General features: G+C 43.5%; 2 protein-coding genes across 2 annotated transcripts in view; both read right to left on the reverse strand.

Annotated features, from left to right (window-relative positions):
• mcrip1 (MAPK regulated corepressor interacting protein 1) overlaps window positions 1-16,298 on the reverse strand; it is a 362,891-nt gene that overhangs the window by 268,384 nt on the left and 78,209 nt on the right. The window lies entirely within an intron of this gene.
• Window positions 1-16,298, reverse strand: part of LOC307166337 (uncharacterized protein) — a gene marked incomplete at both ends in the record, with an annotated part of 60,468 nt that overhangs the window by 5,872 nt on the left and 38,298 nt on the right. The window contains 8 exons of the mRNA XM_079884636.1: window positions 2,274-2,547; window positions 4,198-4,343; window positions 4,439-4,707; window positions 4,805-4,967; window positions 6,652-6,925; window positions 13,947-14,092; window positions 14,188-14,456; window positions 14,556-14,718. Coding sequence (XP_079740762.1) covers window positions 2,274-2,547; window positions 4,198-4,343; window positions 4,439-4,707; window positions 4,805-4,967; window positions 6,652-6,925; window positions 13,947-14,092; window positions 14,188-14,456; window positions 14,556-14,718 — 1,704 coding nt within the window. The remainder of the gene's footprint in view (window positions 1-2,273; window positions 2,548-4,197; window positions 4,344-4,438; window positions 4,708-4,804; window positions 4,968-6,651; window positions 6,926-13,946; window positions 14,093-14,187; window positions 14,457-14,555; window positions 14,719-16,298) is intronic.

Here is a 16,298-nt window from a genome sequence, read left to right on the forward strand (position 1 = left end):
ATCTCTTTTTGTCTTTTCACCATCATCCTGTGTCTTTTCTGTCTTTTCCTCCATGCTTTTCTGACATGTCTTTGCTCCCTGTCAGATAATTCACTGATACTCTTCAACTTTCCTTCTTCCCTTCGTTTCTTATTTCTTTCATTTTCTTTCCTTAAGTATTCCTCGTACTTCACTGGGTCTTCCCTCAACCTTTGTTTGTATTCTCTCTGTCTCTCTGTTGTAGTTTTTCTATTTTTTTTAGGCATGTTGGTGTTTTATGTCATTCTCCTTGCCAAGTTAATCATAGAAATTAACATTACTGACAACAACCTTACACCTAAGCTAGTATCATGGACTGCAACCTTAAGTAATTGTAACCTCATCACATTACAGAATTTTAACAGAATATTGCATACTAAAACACTACTAAAACATACTACAGTAGTAATTATTTGCATAACTGTACTAAAATGTAGTTTATTCCTCCAAATAAAGGATTATGTGTTCCCTTTTGTCACTACCAAAACAATGTCACAACCGAAACTTCAAGAAAATGTTTCGGTTGTGACTGTTTTGGTAGTGACAATTTTAGATAACTTTTGAGCCTAGCTCGAAGATGCTAATCAGCACATGGTTAGCCATCACTGGTCAGAACAGTTGAACACATATAACAACTAAATTTTATGGAATAACATCCCAAAAAAATTTCTCAATAGCAGAAAAAATGAGTTTGGTAGTGACATTCCTTAAAGTTACACACAGATTTTTAGACTTTAGAACACATTTACCTCAAAATGATGGGATCAATCTACTCACCATATAGCACATGAGAGAGAGGGACACAGGAATATTTCCTGATCAAAAATGTAGGAGTGTGGTTAAAATCAGTCTCAGCCAATGGACTACAACATTCACTGTTTTGGTAGTGACATGAAAATGCGGGACATGTTTTTTTTAGATAAAGTTTCATGATTTAAAAATAAAATATAAAATAAATATTTTTTTAACTTCATTTAAAAAAAAAATATATATATATATTTTTTTTAAAACAAGAATGGAAAAATTTGCAAAAAATTATTCAATATCATTTTCACAAGTTGAAATTTAGGGGTTAGGGTTTGGGACAGCCACCTCCTAATTGAAAGTAGCCCATAAATTATGATTTTATATATATAAAGCTTACTGATATCTTAAATATTATTGTGGGTTTCAATAGATAATTGAAGGATCTTAGTAAACATCTAAGATTTTAATAATTAAATGCTTTTCAAATGTGTTTTTTGGATGAGGGACAGCAGTTTGCACCAATTCTGTAGAATGGCCCATATAGTATTTATTATTATTATACTAAGTCTGAAGTCACAAGCATAATGCTTTTTCATTAATACTTTTTACTGGCGTATTAAAATGAACTGGTTCATAAGTAATTTGTTTGTTCATTGTTGCATTTAGGAACTCTAATGAAATGATGATATCTGATGAAAGTGTTGCTAATTTTGAATGCATTTTAAATTATTGTAGCTATTTTATTTGTCGCATTGGGTCTGGAGCCCTGTGCCTCTTTCACCTTGCTTGAATATGACTACATGAATGTCCTTCACTAGCAATATAAATATGTGTTTACCTGAATTTAAAGGGGAACTTGGCAACTATTTCAACTTAATAAAACCGTTTAGAAATCATTTGGATGGTTAAATAACCTGTTCTGGTGAGAATGGTGACTTTCCCCGCTCCCCCCAGCGTTCCCAGGCGGAAAACCAACCTTGCAACATGGGGACTAACGTCCAGGTTAGTTGGAAATAGGAAGTCTCGTGAGAAGCAGGAACGAGTGAGAAACATGAACTGCTTTACGGCAATTCGTCATAAACACACACGCCCCCTCAATACCGGTTAGCCACGCCGGCTAGCTATAAGAACAAGTGACGATGGATCACTCTTCAGATGTTCCAGCGAAAAGACCAAAGAGACAGTTCTCGGCGGAGGAGGTGAGGGAGAGGAAGATAAGAATAAGTGGCAATGTTTGCTAACTTCATCCGCCCACCCCCTGTTACGGCTTATGGTTGATAACACAATACAAAATGTACATGTCAATGTTCTATGATACTCACTGAGAAAACATGCGACAACAAAATTGAAAATCAGCGAAGAAATGGCTAGAGTTACCAAGTTCCCCTTTAAGTAAAAACACTTTGAAATCAAGTACACTTTTAATCCACAAAAGTCCTTGGACAAGTTGCCAAGTGAACAATGTATGCATGTTTTATTCAGGATCTTATAACTTGAAGGAACCTCACTTGGGACAGTTGTAGTTGGAGGGGCAGTAGTTGTCGTAATGGCAGGCACATCAGTACAGCTGGTGCTCAGGTCACTGTCAGTACCATTGGAGGTGAACGTAATGAAGCCTGGCTGGTTGGTGGTGATATGCTCATTGATCCAGTTCTGGTACTTAGAAACTCTGGCATACACACCAGGTAAGTTGGGTTCAGCACAACCTATGCCAAAGCTCACAACTCCAGACTGGATCCAGACCGAACCCTGTTTGCTGACCATAGGACCTCCAGAGTCACCCTGTAGGATGAAGAACAGGTTAGTGACATGCCAAGTAATCTGTTCTACACATCTATTCCAGTTGTAGTTCACAGCTGTTATATATAATATGAAGGAATAATGGGAAGATGACATCCTTGTTATTGCATGTTTAAAGCGTCAAGTCAGTCTTATGTTAGGAAATGTCCTGAAGATTTTAGTGCTTCTCTTTTTATGGAGGATCAACACTCGTCATTGAAAATAATACTTTTATGGTTGGAAGACTTGTCACATGAAAACTACAACAAGACAATGACCACACACACGTGTGTCTATACCAGGGGTTTTCAAACAAAAAAGTAAAGAATATTCTAGTGAGAGGAAAATGAGGGGGGGAAATATTTTACAAAATGTAAGTAAAAAAACTTAATACAATATTTTCCAGAGAATATTTTTCAAATTTTGCATTAGCTTTAGTAAACTAACAATATAAAAGCCAATTATTTATTTTTGCCAACAACAAAATCACACTTTTTCTCACATAGTATGTGGTATTATAGTATTGTATGAATATACTGTACATATAGCTGTATTTATATTTAAGGAATGGGGGATCGTCCTTATCTGTTCATCTGTAAACTTCTTCATTGTTCAGTTGCAATTTTCAGTTATGAGTTAATTTCACCTAGCTGTATAAAAACCAATTATTTAATTTTGCAAACAAAATATTGCCTTTATACCACACAGTTTCTCACACAGTATACTTGGGTCTTTTATGAAAATATAAAAATGTTTGGCTGCCTTTGGAAGGGGATCATAATATTTGGGGGCCATTGGCATTAAAAAGTTTCAAAAGCCCTGGTCTATAAAACAATCTCACGTCTTCTTCATCACAGTACAAACAATATATATATATATATATTACATTTCTGCTTGTAAAACTAATATAAAATATAATATACTAAGTCATTGACTGTGCAGGGAAGTTCCCTTTTAGTCGCTCACGAGTCACGTTCGACGTGGTCGTACGTTTCGACTGATTGAGATCACGCTTAGGGAGCCTGTCATCTTCGAGTATTGTTCAAATGAGCCAATGTACATTGGCGTGCGTGAATTGCATCTCGCGCTCCGCCCCGCAGCTCGGGTATAAAGACGGAAGCGGATGCACGCACCACTTGTCTTTCGCTTCGGAGCCGATCGACTTCGATGTCTCTGAAGAGTGCTGTTGTTTACAACGAGCGAGTGTGTCGGTGTTCTTCTATGAAGACTCTCCCAGTGCAGTGTGAGTGCAGCGGTGATCGCGAGCTTTGAGCTCTCAACTGCTGTTTTAACAGCATCAATTTTCTGTGTTGTTGACGGCTGGTTAGAGGGCGAAAAAGTGAGTGCTTCACTGTTTCAGTTCACTGTTCAGTGTTGCCGCGGTCATTCCCCTGTGTGCTCCGGCACTGGTTCTCAGCTCACCGCCCCAGTGCCTTTCTTTCCCGAAGTGCATGGAGAGCTTACCAGGTAGTGGACGGCACCTTTCTCTGCCAGAAACTGCCCGAATAGCTTTCCCCCCTCACTACCCTTGACGGAGGAACGGTGAAGGGTTGCGAGGCTATACCTCCAATGGAGTGGTCTGTCGCAAATGCAATATCAGCAGCACATTAAAACTATATGAAGTAACACAAACAGAAGTATAGGAGTTGTTACCTGACAGGAGTCTTTGCCCCCTTCCAATAGTCCAGCACATATCATGTTGTCTGTGATTGTTGAGACACTATAAAGACACTTACACTGCCTGTTTCCAACAATAGGCACATCCACTTCCTGTAGAGTTTGCGGTGAAGGCAGGGGAGCTGAGAAACACATAAAATGATAAAATATACGTCAACTATTGCGATAGTACAGTATCCTGTGACTCTCATCGAGGTTAGTTAAATTAAATACGTACTGCTTGAATGAATCGTTCCCCATCCTGTGACCCAGCTGGAGGTTCGGTTGAAGAACACACTGTTTGAGGAAGCCAGACAGACCGGACTGATAAAGTCAGTAAAATTCACTGGCGAAGCCAGTTGCAGAAGAGTGATGTCGTTATCGTTAGTGCTGCTATCGTAGTTTGGGTGTTTTATGATCCTAGAGACACCTATGGACACCTCATCTGCATTTGTTCCTTCCTGAGTCTGTCGGCCCAGGTACACAATTAGGCCAGAGGTTGAAACACTGGAATATGATAGAAAAGGAAGTTTTAAGCATTCTCCACATCAATTGAATGATTTTATTTTTTAAATAATTGCAAGGGTTGGTTTATTATAATTACCTGTTAAAGCAGTGAGCTGCTGTCAGAACCCATTGATTGTTGATGAGGGATCCACCACAAAAATGTCTCCCGCTCCTATGAAGGCTGACCTGCCATGGCCAAGCCCCAGCAGGTGCATTCAGTCCCCCCACTATCCTTGTGTTGAAACGTGCTTTGCCACACACTGACAATGGACAAGGTAAAGAAAACACATTTTAGACAAACAGTTGGTCATTTTTAATGGAATTTGGCTACTTAAATTGTGCACAGCAGAGGCAGACAGTAGTGAAGTATTTTTACTCTGCTTAAGTAAAGTTTTAAAAGTGTCTGTACTTTATCAGAGTGTTTTTCTTTGGAAAACTTTTACTTCACAACATTCCAAAGCATAATGTCATACTTTTTACTGCACTATGTTTCATATTGAATTTCATTTAATACTTAATTACAGTACATTGGAAATCTAGGTCTTTCTTTTTTTTCTCAAGTAAAAGCAAATTAAAGTTTTACTTGAGTACAAGCAAGAAAGTACACAACTTCTAATGTTCTTAAGTATCAAAGGTAAAAAAAAAAAAAAAAAAAATAGACCATGGACTTTTATTTATGAAATGTAGTGCAGTAAAAAGTACGACATTATGATTTGGAATGGTGTGAAGTAAAAGTTTTCCAGAGAAAAACACTGATAAAGTACAGACACTTGAAAAATGTACTTGACTAAAGTAAAAAATACTTCACCACTGTCAAACCTCTAGTTCCCAGACATCAGTATTTAAATGATACAGAAAAGATGAATCGCTGTCTGGCCAGCTGATATTTCAGCAAGGAGGTGAAGGTTAGGATCATGAATTTTCAGTAGTATCTCAGCACACCGTAAGTGTATATTATACATATTATACATTATAGTATATAGTATTTATTATTATACTAAGTCTGAAGTCATAAGCATTATGCTTTTTCATTAATACTTTTTACTGGCGTATTAAAATGAACTGGTTCATAAGTAATTTGTTTGTTCATTGTTGCATTTAGGAACTCTAATGAAATGATGATATCTGATGAAAGTGTTGCTAATTTTGAATGCATTTTAAATTATTGTAGCTATTTTATTTGTCGCATTGGGTCTGGAGCCCTGTGCCTCTTTCACCTTGCTTGAATATGACTACATGAATGTCCTTCACTAGCAATATAAATATGTGTTTACCTGAATTTAAAGGGGAACTTGGCAACTATTTCAACTTAATAAAACCGTTTAGAAATCATTTGGATGGTTAAATAACCTGTTTTGGTGAGAATGGTGACTTTCCCCACTCCCCCCAGCGTTCCCAGGCGGAAAACCAACCTTGCAACATGGGGACTAACGTCCAGGTTAGTTGGAAATAGGAAGTTTCGTGAGAAGCGGGAACGAGTGAGAAACATGAACTGCTTTACGGCAATTCGACATAAACACACTCGCCCCCTCAATACCGGTTAGCCACGCCGGCTAGCTATAAGAACAAGTGACGATGGATCACTCTTCAGATGTTCCAGCGAAAAGACCAAAGAGACAGTTCTCGGCGGAGGAGGTGAGGGAGAGGAAGATAAGAATAAGTGGCAATGTTTGCTAACTTCATCCGCCCACCCCCTGTTACGGCTTATGGTTGATAACACAATACAAAATGTACATGTCAATGTTCTATGATACTCACTGAGAAAACATGCAACAACAAAATTGAAAATCAGCGAAGAAATGGCTAGAGTTACCAAGTTCCCCTTTAAGTAAAAACACTTTGAAATCAAGTACACTTTTAATCCACAAAAGTCCTTGGACAAGTTGCCAAGTGAACAATGTATGCATGTTTTATTCAGGATCTTATAACTTGAAGGAACCTCACTTGGGACAGTTGTAGTTGGGGGGGCAGTAGTTGTCGTAATGGCAGGCACATCAGTACAGCTGGTGCTCAGGTCACTGTCAGTACCATTGGAGGTGAACGTAATGAAGCCTGGCTGGTTGGTGGTGATATGCTCATTGATCCAGTTCTGGTACTTAGAAACTCTGGCATACACACCAGGTAAGTTGGGTTCAGCACAACCTATGCCAAAGCTCACAACTCCAGACTGGATCCAGACCGAACCCTGTTTGCTGACCATAGGACCTCCAGAGTCACCCTGTAGGATGAAGAACAGGTTAGTGACATGCCAAGTAATCTGTTCTACACATCTATTCCAGTTGTAGTTCACAGCTGTTATATATAATATGAAGGAATAATGGGAAGATGACATCCTTGTTATTGCATGTTTAAAGCGTCAAGTCAGTCTTATGTTAGGAAATGTCCTGAAGATTTTAGTGCTTCTCTTTTTATGGACGATCAACACTCGTCATTGAAAATTATACTGTTATGGTTGGAAGACTTGTCACATGAAAACTACAACAAGACAATGACCACACACACGTGTGTCTATACCAGGGGTTTTCAAACAAAAAAGTAAAGAATATTTTAGGGGGGAAAGTGAGAGGAAAATGAGGGGGAAAAAGATTTTACAAAATGTAAGTAAAAAAGCTTAATACAATATTTTCCAGATGATATTTTTCAAATTTTGCATTAGCTTTAGTAAACTAACAATATAAAAGCCAATTATTTATTTTTGCCAACTACAAAATCATACTTTTTCTCACATATTATGTGGTATTATAGTATTGTATGAATATACTGTATATATAGCTGTATTTATATTTAAGGAATGGGGGATCGTCCTTATCAACTTCTTAATTTTTCAGTTGCAATTTTCAGTTATGAGTTAATTTCACCTAGCTGTATAAAAACCAATTATTTAATTTTGCAAACAAAATATTGCCTTTATACCACACAGTTCCCTTTCGAAAGGGAACTCGCACTGCGTCGAATGACGCTTTGGGGAACGCCTCAGGCGTGACAGGTGTCTGAAATCACTATCAAATCACGGCAATCATAATGACTGGCGACAGCCCGTGAATCATTAACGTGAATGATTAACGTGCGACCTGCAAATATAAAAGGGCGCCTTGCAAACATGACAAACATCTTTTCGTCTTCAGGGACTGTCTGTTTGATTATCGCTGGAAAAAAGTCGGCAAAGAAAGAATATGAAACGCACGGAGAAGGCTGGAAGCTTCAGGAAGTGTGCAGATCCGTGCCCAAGGTATTTGACGCCGGGTGATACACACGAACTGTGCGTTCTCTGTCTGGGCAAAGAGCACGCACAGGCGGCTCTTGAGGGAGCCGTCTGTGCAAACTGTGAGCGTTTTGCTTTGAAAACGCTCCGCTCTCGTCTAGCCCTCTTCTCGAGTGAGGAGGGCTCACCATCTGTACCTCGTGGCTCAGGTCCCGCTCGCGCTGAGGCAGAGCGGCGACTCGCGTCATGGGGTTCCCAGAGGGATCTCGCCGATCGCCTTGAGAGGGGTGTTAACCTCTCAGATGATTCGGCGGATGACGAGGGTGAGTTGCAGGTGGATGACGAAGAGGATTTTTCTCCGACTATTCCTGCAACAGATGCTCTTCAGGACGGGCAGGTGATGGATGATGAGGAGGTCATTCAGGTGGACCCTGAACCCTCTCAGCCACCCTGCCCCGTGTATGCTGAGCTGCTGGATGTAATGGAACGCGCCACTGACAGGTTGCAACTGCCATGGCGGCGCGTTAGGGGAGAAGTTGTTCGTGGCAGGCTGGGCGATCGATTTCTCCCCGGCCATAGACCACCAGCTCAGGCGAGCCTTCCATTTCTTCCCGATCTCCATACAGAGATCGAGAGGGCATGGAAGAACCCATACTCTGCTCGGATCCACCGACATCAGCGGGCTAGTTTCGCTGATGTTGAAGGGATCGGCGAGTATGGGTATGTGTCGATGCCGCCCATTGACGAGACGTTTGCGAACCATCTCGTGTCTGGGCGGGCGTCGACGCTGAGTGCTCCAGCCCTGCCATCCAGACCGCTCAAGACCACAGCGCGTCTGAATGGCAGAGCATACACGGCAGCGGGTCAGGCCGGTGCTGCCCTGCACACTATGGCGGTGTTGCAGGCGTACCAGGCCGACCTGCTGGGGGATCTCGACCAGGGGGCAGGGCTGTCCCCTGAGGCGGTGGCTGAGCTGCGCCGCACCACAGATCTTGCTCTCCGGGCCACTAAACATACTGCCGCTGCGATCGGTCGTTCGATGGCGGCAATGGTGGCCACGGAGAGGCATCTGTGGTTGAACCTGGCTGGCATCGGGGAGAAAGAGAAGGCCTTTCTCCTTGATGCACCGGTTTCGCCCTCTGAACTTTTTGGCACCTCTGTGGAGGCGGTGGTCGGAAAGTTCAGGGAGGCGAAGGCGCGCTCAGCGGCATTTAGGACCTGTATACCGCTGAGATCCGGGTCCGAGCCCAGACAGGCGGGAGAGCCTGGCCCTTCACGACCTGAGGGCCGTAGACGGGGCTAGAGAGCTAGTGTCGCCTCTCGTGCACCCCCTCCATGTAGGAGCAGGTCACAGAGGAGGCGTGACTCCCGCAGGAAAAAGAAGGATCTAAGGGAGGTGATCCAGTACAAACGCTCACAGCGTTAGTGATGGATCATCTCCCGGAGGGCGGTTACTATCCCAGCCTCTCCTCTTTTTCCCGACTCCCCAGGCGTTTCTTACACCAGGCCTGGGGCTGGGCCTATGATGAGAACAAAGTTCTGATGGCCCGCCTCGGCTTGGTTGGTGAGAGCGCCTCTTTCAGGCATGTAAAGTGATGGACCACAGGTTCATAAAGAACTCTCTGGCGAGTCTTCACTCCGCACGCCGCAGGTGAACTGGTTGGTTTTTAAAAATGTCTGTGTGTATACTAACACTGATTTGTATTTCTCTACAGACCTTGTTCCCTGTATAGACCTAGGGGGTCATTCCTAGAGGAGCAATGAGGTAAGGTATTGGACTTCAGGGCCCTGAAGCCTCCCCCCAGCTTGTGGCTAGAACGATTTAGGGAGAAGCTCAAAAAAAGTTTTGGCTCCCATGCTGAGTAGGTGATGGCCTTCCTGTCATAATATTGTATATGCGTGGTGGGCCACCACTCATTTCTATTTTAGCCTCAGGGCTTTTAGCCACCCAGGGGTAGAGTAGTTGGTCTTCCTAAAAAAAAAAAAAAAAAAAGAGTTTTTTTGCTTTAGGTTTAGACTGACGCTGGCGCTTCAGATAGATCTTATGTCCTACCTATCGGTTTGTGACAGTGGTATCCTGAGTACTTCGCTCCCCTGAGCTCTATGGTTTCAGTAGGTTGAGTGTTTCACAGCCTCTCAATCTAGTAGGCTGTGGCTCCTCCGAGCCCTCAGGTAGATCTATGCTTGTAGGTCGGCCCTCACCCGGGCCGCCTCTGTAGCTGGACTAGGCTATGCTAGGGGTATTGGAGGCGTTCTGCTAAGTATATCTGCCGCACTCATACAGGTGTTAGGCTTCCTCCCCTTTATTTCAGCCTCCTCCCTTAAATGGGAGTTGTTGGCCAAGACCCGCCCCTTTCACTGCATTCAGGGGTGATAGAGTAATGCAGGGTGGTAGTTGAGGTATGATCCTTCAGGCAGGGTTAGGCTGTCTTTCGCTCTGCGATGTGATAGTTTGCCAGACCATGCCGAACAGAGCTACTTGTGGTTAGGCCTCTAGAGCTGGCTCCACTCAGCCCGTTGAGCTGAACTGCTCGAACGAGGGGTGAAAGTTGGTTGGCTTGTAGGCAAGCCCCCGCTCCCCTAGGCTGGGCACAGGACAAATCCCTGTCACCCTTTGGAGCCATTTGCAGGCCCGCTGCCTGTCTGATTTTTCAGGGGCATATGGTTTACTCCCCCGCTAACTCAGGGTAGTTTTGAGTATTCCATTCTCAGCTCTGTTTTTTCTACCTCACACCACGATGGCTCCGGTTGAGCAGGGAGTTCTAACTGCATTTCATTCCGGTCTTTTTGAACTCCGCTCCCTTGAAGCCAGAGCATTGCCATGAGCTGACGCCCATGCATATAGTAGGTAGGCCCTTAAAGTGGGGCCTCCACTAGGCAGAGTGGCGTATGTTGTACTCCCCTGCTGTAAGGGTATTGCTTTTTGCTGAGTACACTGCCTTTGGCAATGTGATTAGGTACCAGGATGCTGTAAGCGCTGTAGTAACAGTTTTATGCCACGAATGCTGCATGGTTAGGTAGTAGGCCCCAGCAGGCCTCCTTGACCGGGTAGCCCCCAAAAGGGCTCCTAGGCCAGCTCACCTTTGTTGGTTGGCCCTGGTAGTTCTGGCGGAAGGCTCGCTGCCGAGTAGTAGGCCTTAACAGGCCTCCTCGGAGGTGGGTCCCAACATTGTGGAACATACATTAGGGAAAAAAACTATAGATAAGTTTTTTTAATTTGGTATGCTTCCAGCAGTGTTCGTTAAAGTAGCAGAATAGACTCGCTATCAGCTAGTAGGCCCGACCAGGCCTCCCTGTTAGGCGAGTCCCCAGCAGTAGTCACCATGTAGCCCAGTCTGGCAGGCCTTAGCAGGCCGCCCTGGGACTGTAAGCACCCAGATTTAGGGCTCTTAGTTTCCAGCTGTTAGACTGTTTTCAGGTAGTAGGCCTCTTCAGGCCTCCCTGAAGGTGGTCTCCCTGAGGGTTTATTCCCACATACTGTGGTTACTAGGTGGCAGGCCCCACAGGCCTCCCTGGAATTGAATTCCCGTTGTTGAACTATGAGCTTGTAGGCCTCACCAGGCCTCCCTGAAGTTGAGCTCCCTCATGTCTTGGCTGTCAGATAGTAGAACGAGCTCCCACACACTGTAGTTTCCAGGTATGGTGTTATCAGGTTGCAGGCCTCACCAGGCCTCCCTGAAGTTGAGTTCCAACTTACGTTAAGCTTCCACTTAGGGTGGTTATCTGGTTATCAGATAGTAGGCCTCACCAGGCCTCTTTGTAGGTGAGCTCCCACATACTGTGGCTGTCAGGTAGTAGGCCTCTCCAGGTCTCCCTGAGAGTAGTTTCACAGTGATGCTGGGTTTTGTAAGCTAGTGGCCGCTTACTATCAGTTTAGCAGTCCTTATCAGACAGCTGCCGCAGGTGAGCTTGTGCCCTGGCTCGACCCAAGTTTTTTATTCTCTGCTACGGGTTCCCTCCTGGAACCTCTTTATCATGCTACAGCCTGGTTGCCTATCAGGTAGATTTTATGCTCCCCTCTCTGAGGGTCATTATGAGTATGTGGTCTCCTGAGTCTGGTCAGTCGGTCGTAGGCCTCTCTTGAGGCCTCCCAGATAGATCAGTCCTTAGGCCCTCACAGGCCTCCTCAGTGTTTTGAAACACAAACACTGGGTCGATCCAGGGATCGAGTTTGTTAAGCACTATGCTGAGTCATACTCTCCAGGATATCCCGTCTCTGAGATCCGGGCCGAGTGGTTCACTGCCTGCTTCGCAGTTCTTCGGGTTGGATGCCTTCCTAAAGGCGAGTGTCCAGAGGCTCTGTCTTCAGAAAGACAGGAAGTGGCCAGACTGTAGTGTCTTATGTTGTGACACCAGGTCAGGCCTGCCTGGTGGCATTTCAGGTGGGACGTTCCCCTGAATAGTGACTGGCTGAGGTTCCCTTGGGTTCCCTAGCCACATTCCCTAGATAGGACCCCTTCTAAGATTGAAGTTGTGCTCCTAGGCCCTGGAGCAGGCCCAGGTAGACCTTTCACTAAACTATGTTTATGGAGGTTTTCTGTGGTATCATATAGCTTGGGCTATGACCGTAGGGAGTGCTGTCACTGACAGCCTAGTGTGACCTGAGGGTGAGTGGTTCTAGCGTTTCATTTGAATTTGCTGGTTCTGACAGTTGTCACTGCCGCCTGGCAGGCACTCCCCTTAGCATGGTGGCGTTGGTATATCGTTCCCAAAAGCGTCATTCGACGCAGTGCGAGTTCCCTTTCGAAAGGGAACGTCTCAGGTTACGACTGTAACCTATGTTCCCTGAGAACAGGGAACGAGACACTGCGTCTCCTTGCCATGCCTCGGGGCCTGCCTACCAAACAGTCCCTTCAGACGATAAGGTGTTTGTCATGTTTGCAAGGTGCCCTTTTATATTTGCAGGTCGCACGTTAATCATTCACGTTAATGATTCACGGGCTGTCGCCGGTCATTATGATTGCCGTGATTTGATAGTGATTTCAGACACCTGTCACGCCTGAGGCGTTCCCCAAAGCGTCATTCGACGCAGTGTCTCGTTCCCTGTTCTCAGGGAACATAGGTTACAGTCGTAACCTGAGACGTTTCTCACACAGTATACTTGGGTCTTTTATGAAAATATAAAAATGTTTGGCTGCCTTTGGAAGGGGATCATAATATTTGGGGGCCATTGGCATTAAAAAGTTTCAAAAGCTCTGGTCTATAAAACAATCTCACGTCTTCTTCATCACAGCACAAACAATATATATATATATATATATATATATATATATTACATTTCTGCTTGCAAAACTAATATCAAATACAATATACTAAGTCATTGACTGTGCAGGGAAGTTTCCTTTCAGTCGCTCACGTTCGACGTGGTCGTACGTTACGACTGATACGATACGCTTAGGGAGCCTGTTATCGTTATCGAGTATTGTTAAAATGAGCCAATGTACATTGGCGTGCGTGAATTGCATCTCGCGCTCCGCCCCGCAGCTCGGGTATAAACACGGAAGCGGATGCACGCACCACTTGTCTTTCGCTTCAGAGCCGATCGACTTCGATGTCTCTGAAGAGTGCTGTTGTTTACAACGAGCGAGTGTGTCGGTGTTCTTCTGTGAAGACTCTCCCAGTGCAGTGTGAGTGCAGCGGTGATCGCGAGCTTTGAGCTCTCAACTGCTGTTTTAACAGCATCAATTTTCTGTGTTGTTGACGGCTGGTTAGAGGGCGAAAAAGTGAGTGCTTCACTGTTTCAGTTCACTGTTCAGTGTTGCCGCGGTCATTCCCCTGTGTGCTCCGGCACTGGTTCTCAGCTCACCGCCCCAGTGTCTTTCTTTCCCGAAGTGCATGGAGAGCTTACCAGGTAGTGGACGGCACCTTTCTCTGCCAGAAACTGCCCGAATAGCTTTCCCCCCTCACTACCCTTGACGGAGGAACGGTGAAGGGTTGCGAGGCTATACCTCCAATGGAGTGGTCTGTCGCAAATGCAATATCAGCAGCACATTAAAACTATATGAAGTAACACAAACAGAAGTATAGGAGTTGTTACCTGACAGGAGTCTTTGCCCCCTTCCAATAGTCCAGCACATATCATGTTGTCTGTGATTGTTGAGACACTATAAAGACACTTACACTGCCTGTTTCCAACAATAGGCACATCCACTTCCTGTAGAGTTTGCGGTGAAGGCAGGGGAGCTGAGAAACACATAAAATGATAAAATATACGTCAACTATTGCGATAGTACAGTATCCTGTGACTCTCATCGAGGTTAGTTAAATTAAATACGTACTGCTTGAATGAATCGTTCCCCATCCTGTGACCCAGCTGGAGGTTCGGTTGAAGAACACACTGTTTGAGGAAGCCAGACAGACCGGACTGATAAAGTCAGTAAAATTCACTGGTGAAGCCAGTTGCAGAAGAGTGATGTCGTTATCGTTAGTGCTGCTATCGTAGTTTGGGTGTTTTATGATCCTAGAGACACCTATGGACACCTCATCTGCATTTGTTCCTTCCTGAGTCTGTCGGCCCAGGTACACAATTAGGCCAGAGGTTGAAACACTGGAATATGATAGAAAAGGAAGTTTTAAGCATTCTCCACATCAATTGAATGAATGTTTGTTTTTTAAATAATTGCAAGGGTTGGTTTATTATAATTACCTGTTAAAGCAGTGAGCTGCTGTCAGAACCCATTGATTGTTGATGAGGGATCCACCACAAAAATGTCTCCCGCTCCTATGAAGGCTGACCTGCCATGGCCAAGCCCCAGCAGGTGCATTCAGTCCCCCCACTATCCTTGTGTTGAAACGTGCTTTGCCACACACTGACAATGGACAAGGTAAAGAAAACAAATTTTAGACAAACAGTTGGTCATTTTTAAAGGAATTTGGCTACTTAAATTGTGCACAGCAGAGGCAGACAGTAGTGAAGTATTTTTACTCTGCTTAAGTAAATTTTTAAAAGTGTCTGTACTTTATCAGAGTGTTTTTCTTTGGAAAACTTTTACTTCACAACATTCCAAAGCATAATGTCATACTTTTTTACTGCACTATGTTTCATATTGAATTTCAATTAGGGACCGTTCGGTATTTATGGAAGGGGCCACCGGAGGAAAATAGGGGAGGGTCATGTCTTTTTATTCTATGTTGAGGGGAGGGTCATCCAACTTTTTTTAGTCTAGGGGAGGGTCACCCAACTTTTATATTCATGAAAACAGCAACATTTCAAAGTGGCTTGTTTGGTGCTATTTTTTTCCATTTAGCTCCATGTTGATCTCGCGTTATCAGCCCCCCTTCGATATCAGATGGGTCTGACCCAACAAAAATCCAGTTTGGCGCTGTTTGACAGTGCGCGCGCACTTCAGTTCGCGCTTAGAAAAAGTGCATCATGTCAGAACAGAATGCCAATGAATTGTTTACCCGGCAAAGCTTTAAAGCACGAGCAAATAATGAACTTTTGTGATTGCGAATAAGTGCACAGTGTCCTGTGAGTGTAACTCTACCGCTGCATTAACATGTGATGTGAATATGTACATCGAGTTTTACAGTATTGGGACTGAGGCGCCAGAACTGCAGCTGATAGAATGTATGCTGAATGTACGCGATACTACTATATTTTAGTTTCCATTCTTATTTTGTTTCCACGATGTGTAAGATGTAGGGCTACCACATAGCCTATTTAAATTACTATTAGTATTACTTAAGTTAACATAATAAAATACGTAGACCTACACCACAAAAACTAGTTGAGGATAAATTCGTTAAAATTGGGCACTTCCAGTGTTATGGACGTGACATTTGCAGTCAAAACTTGAAATATAAATTCTCAGAAAATGCATTTAATACCAATATTTTGAAACGTCTGAAAGGAGTCAAGACATTAGAAAAATATCAGTCTACACATGCGTTTTATAATATGAGGGAAATACACATGTGACGTGACACAAAAAATCTTTAACTTTTAGGTGTCAAAATATTTTTTAGTAATCTGTGCAAACCAAAAGATATATACCCACCGGATGAATAAAGACCGGCCTCCACAGAACATAAAATATTATTTTTATTTTATTTTTCGTGTTCGCATTTATGTGAAAAAACAAAACAAAAAAAACAAAAACAAAACAATGTTACGGGCGTGACAGTTCTCCATTACGGACATGACTGCTCTGAAAGCGACTTTAAAAATTTCACAGAGACCTCAAACAGAAAGCACAAAGCCTTTCTTTAAAGTGAATTTAGTTTTTTTATTAATTGTATCTTAATTTTAATCAATGTTTCATCTGGATTTAATAAATAAGAAGTAAATATAGTAGAAAATAGATAATCATGACACGGAGGCGCGGGCGAGAGAACTGGACTCTTATCTCCCAAATGAACCGAGACTCAGCGTAAGGTAGGCTATGCT

This window comes from Squalius cephalus (genome assembly GCF_949319135.1).
Source record: "Squalius cephalus genome assembly, chromosome: 1".
Lineage (NCBI taxonomy): Eukaryota > Metazoa > Chordata > Actinopteri > Cypriniformes > Leuciscidae > Squalius > Squalius cephalus.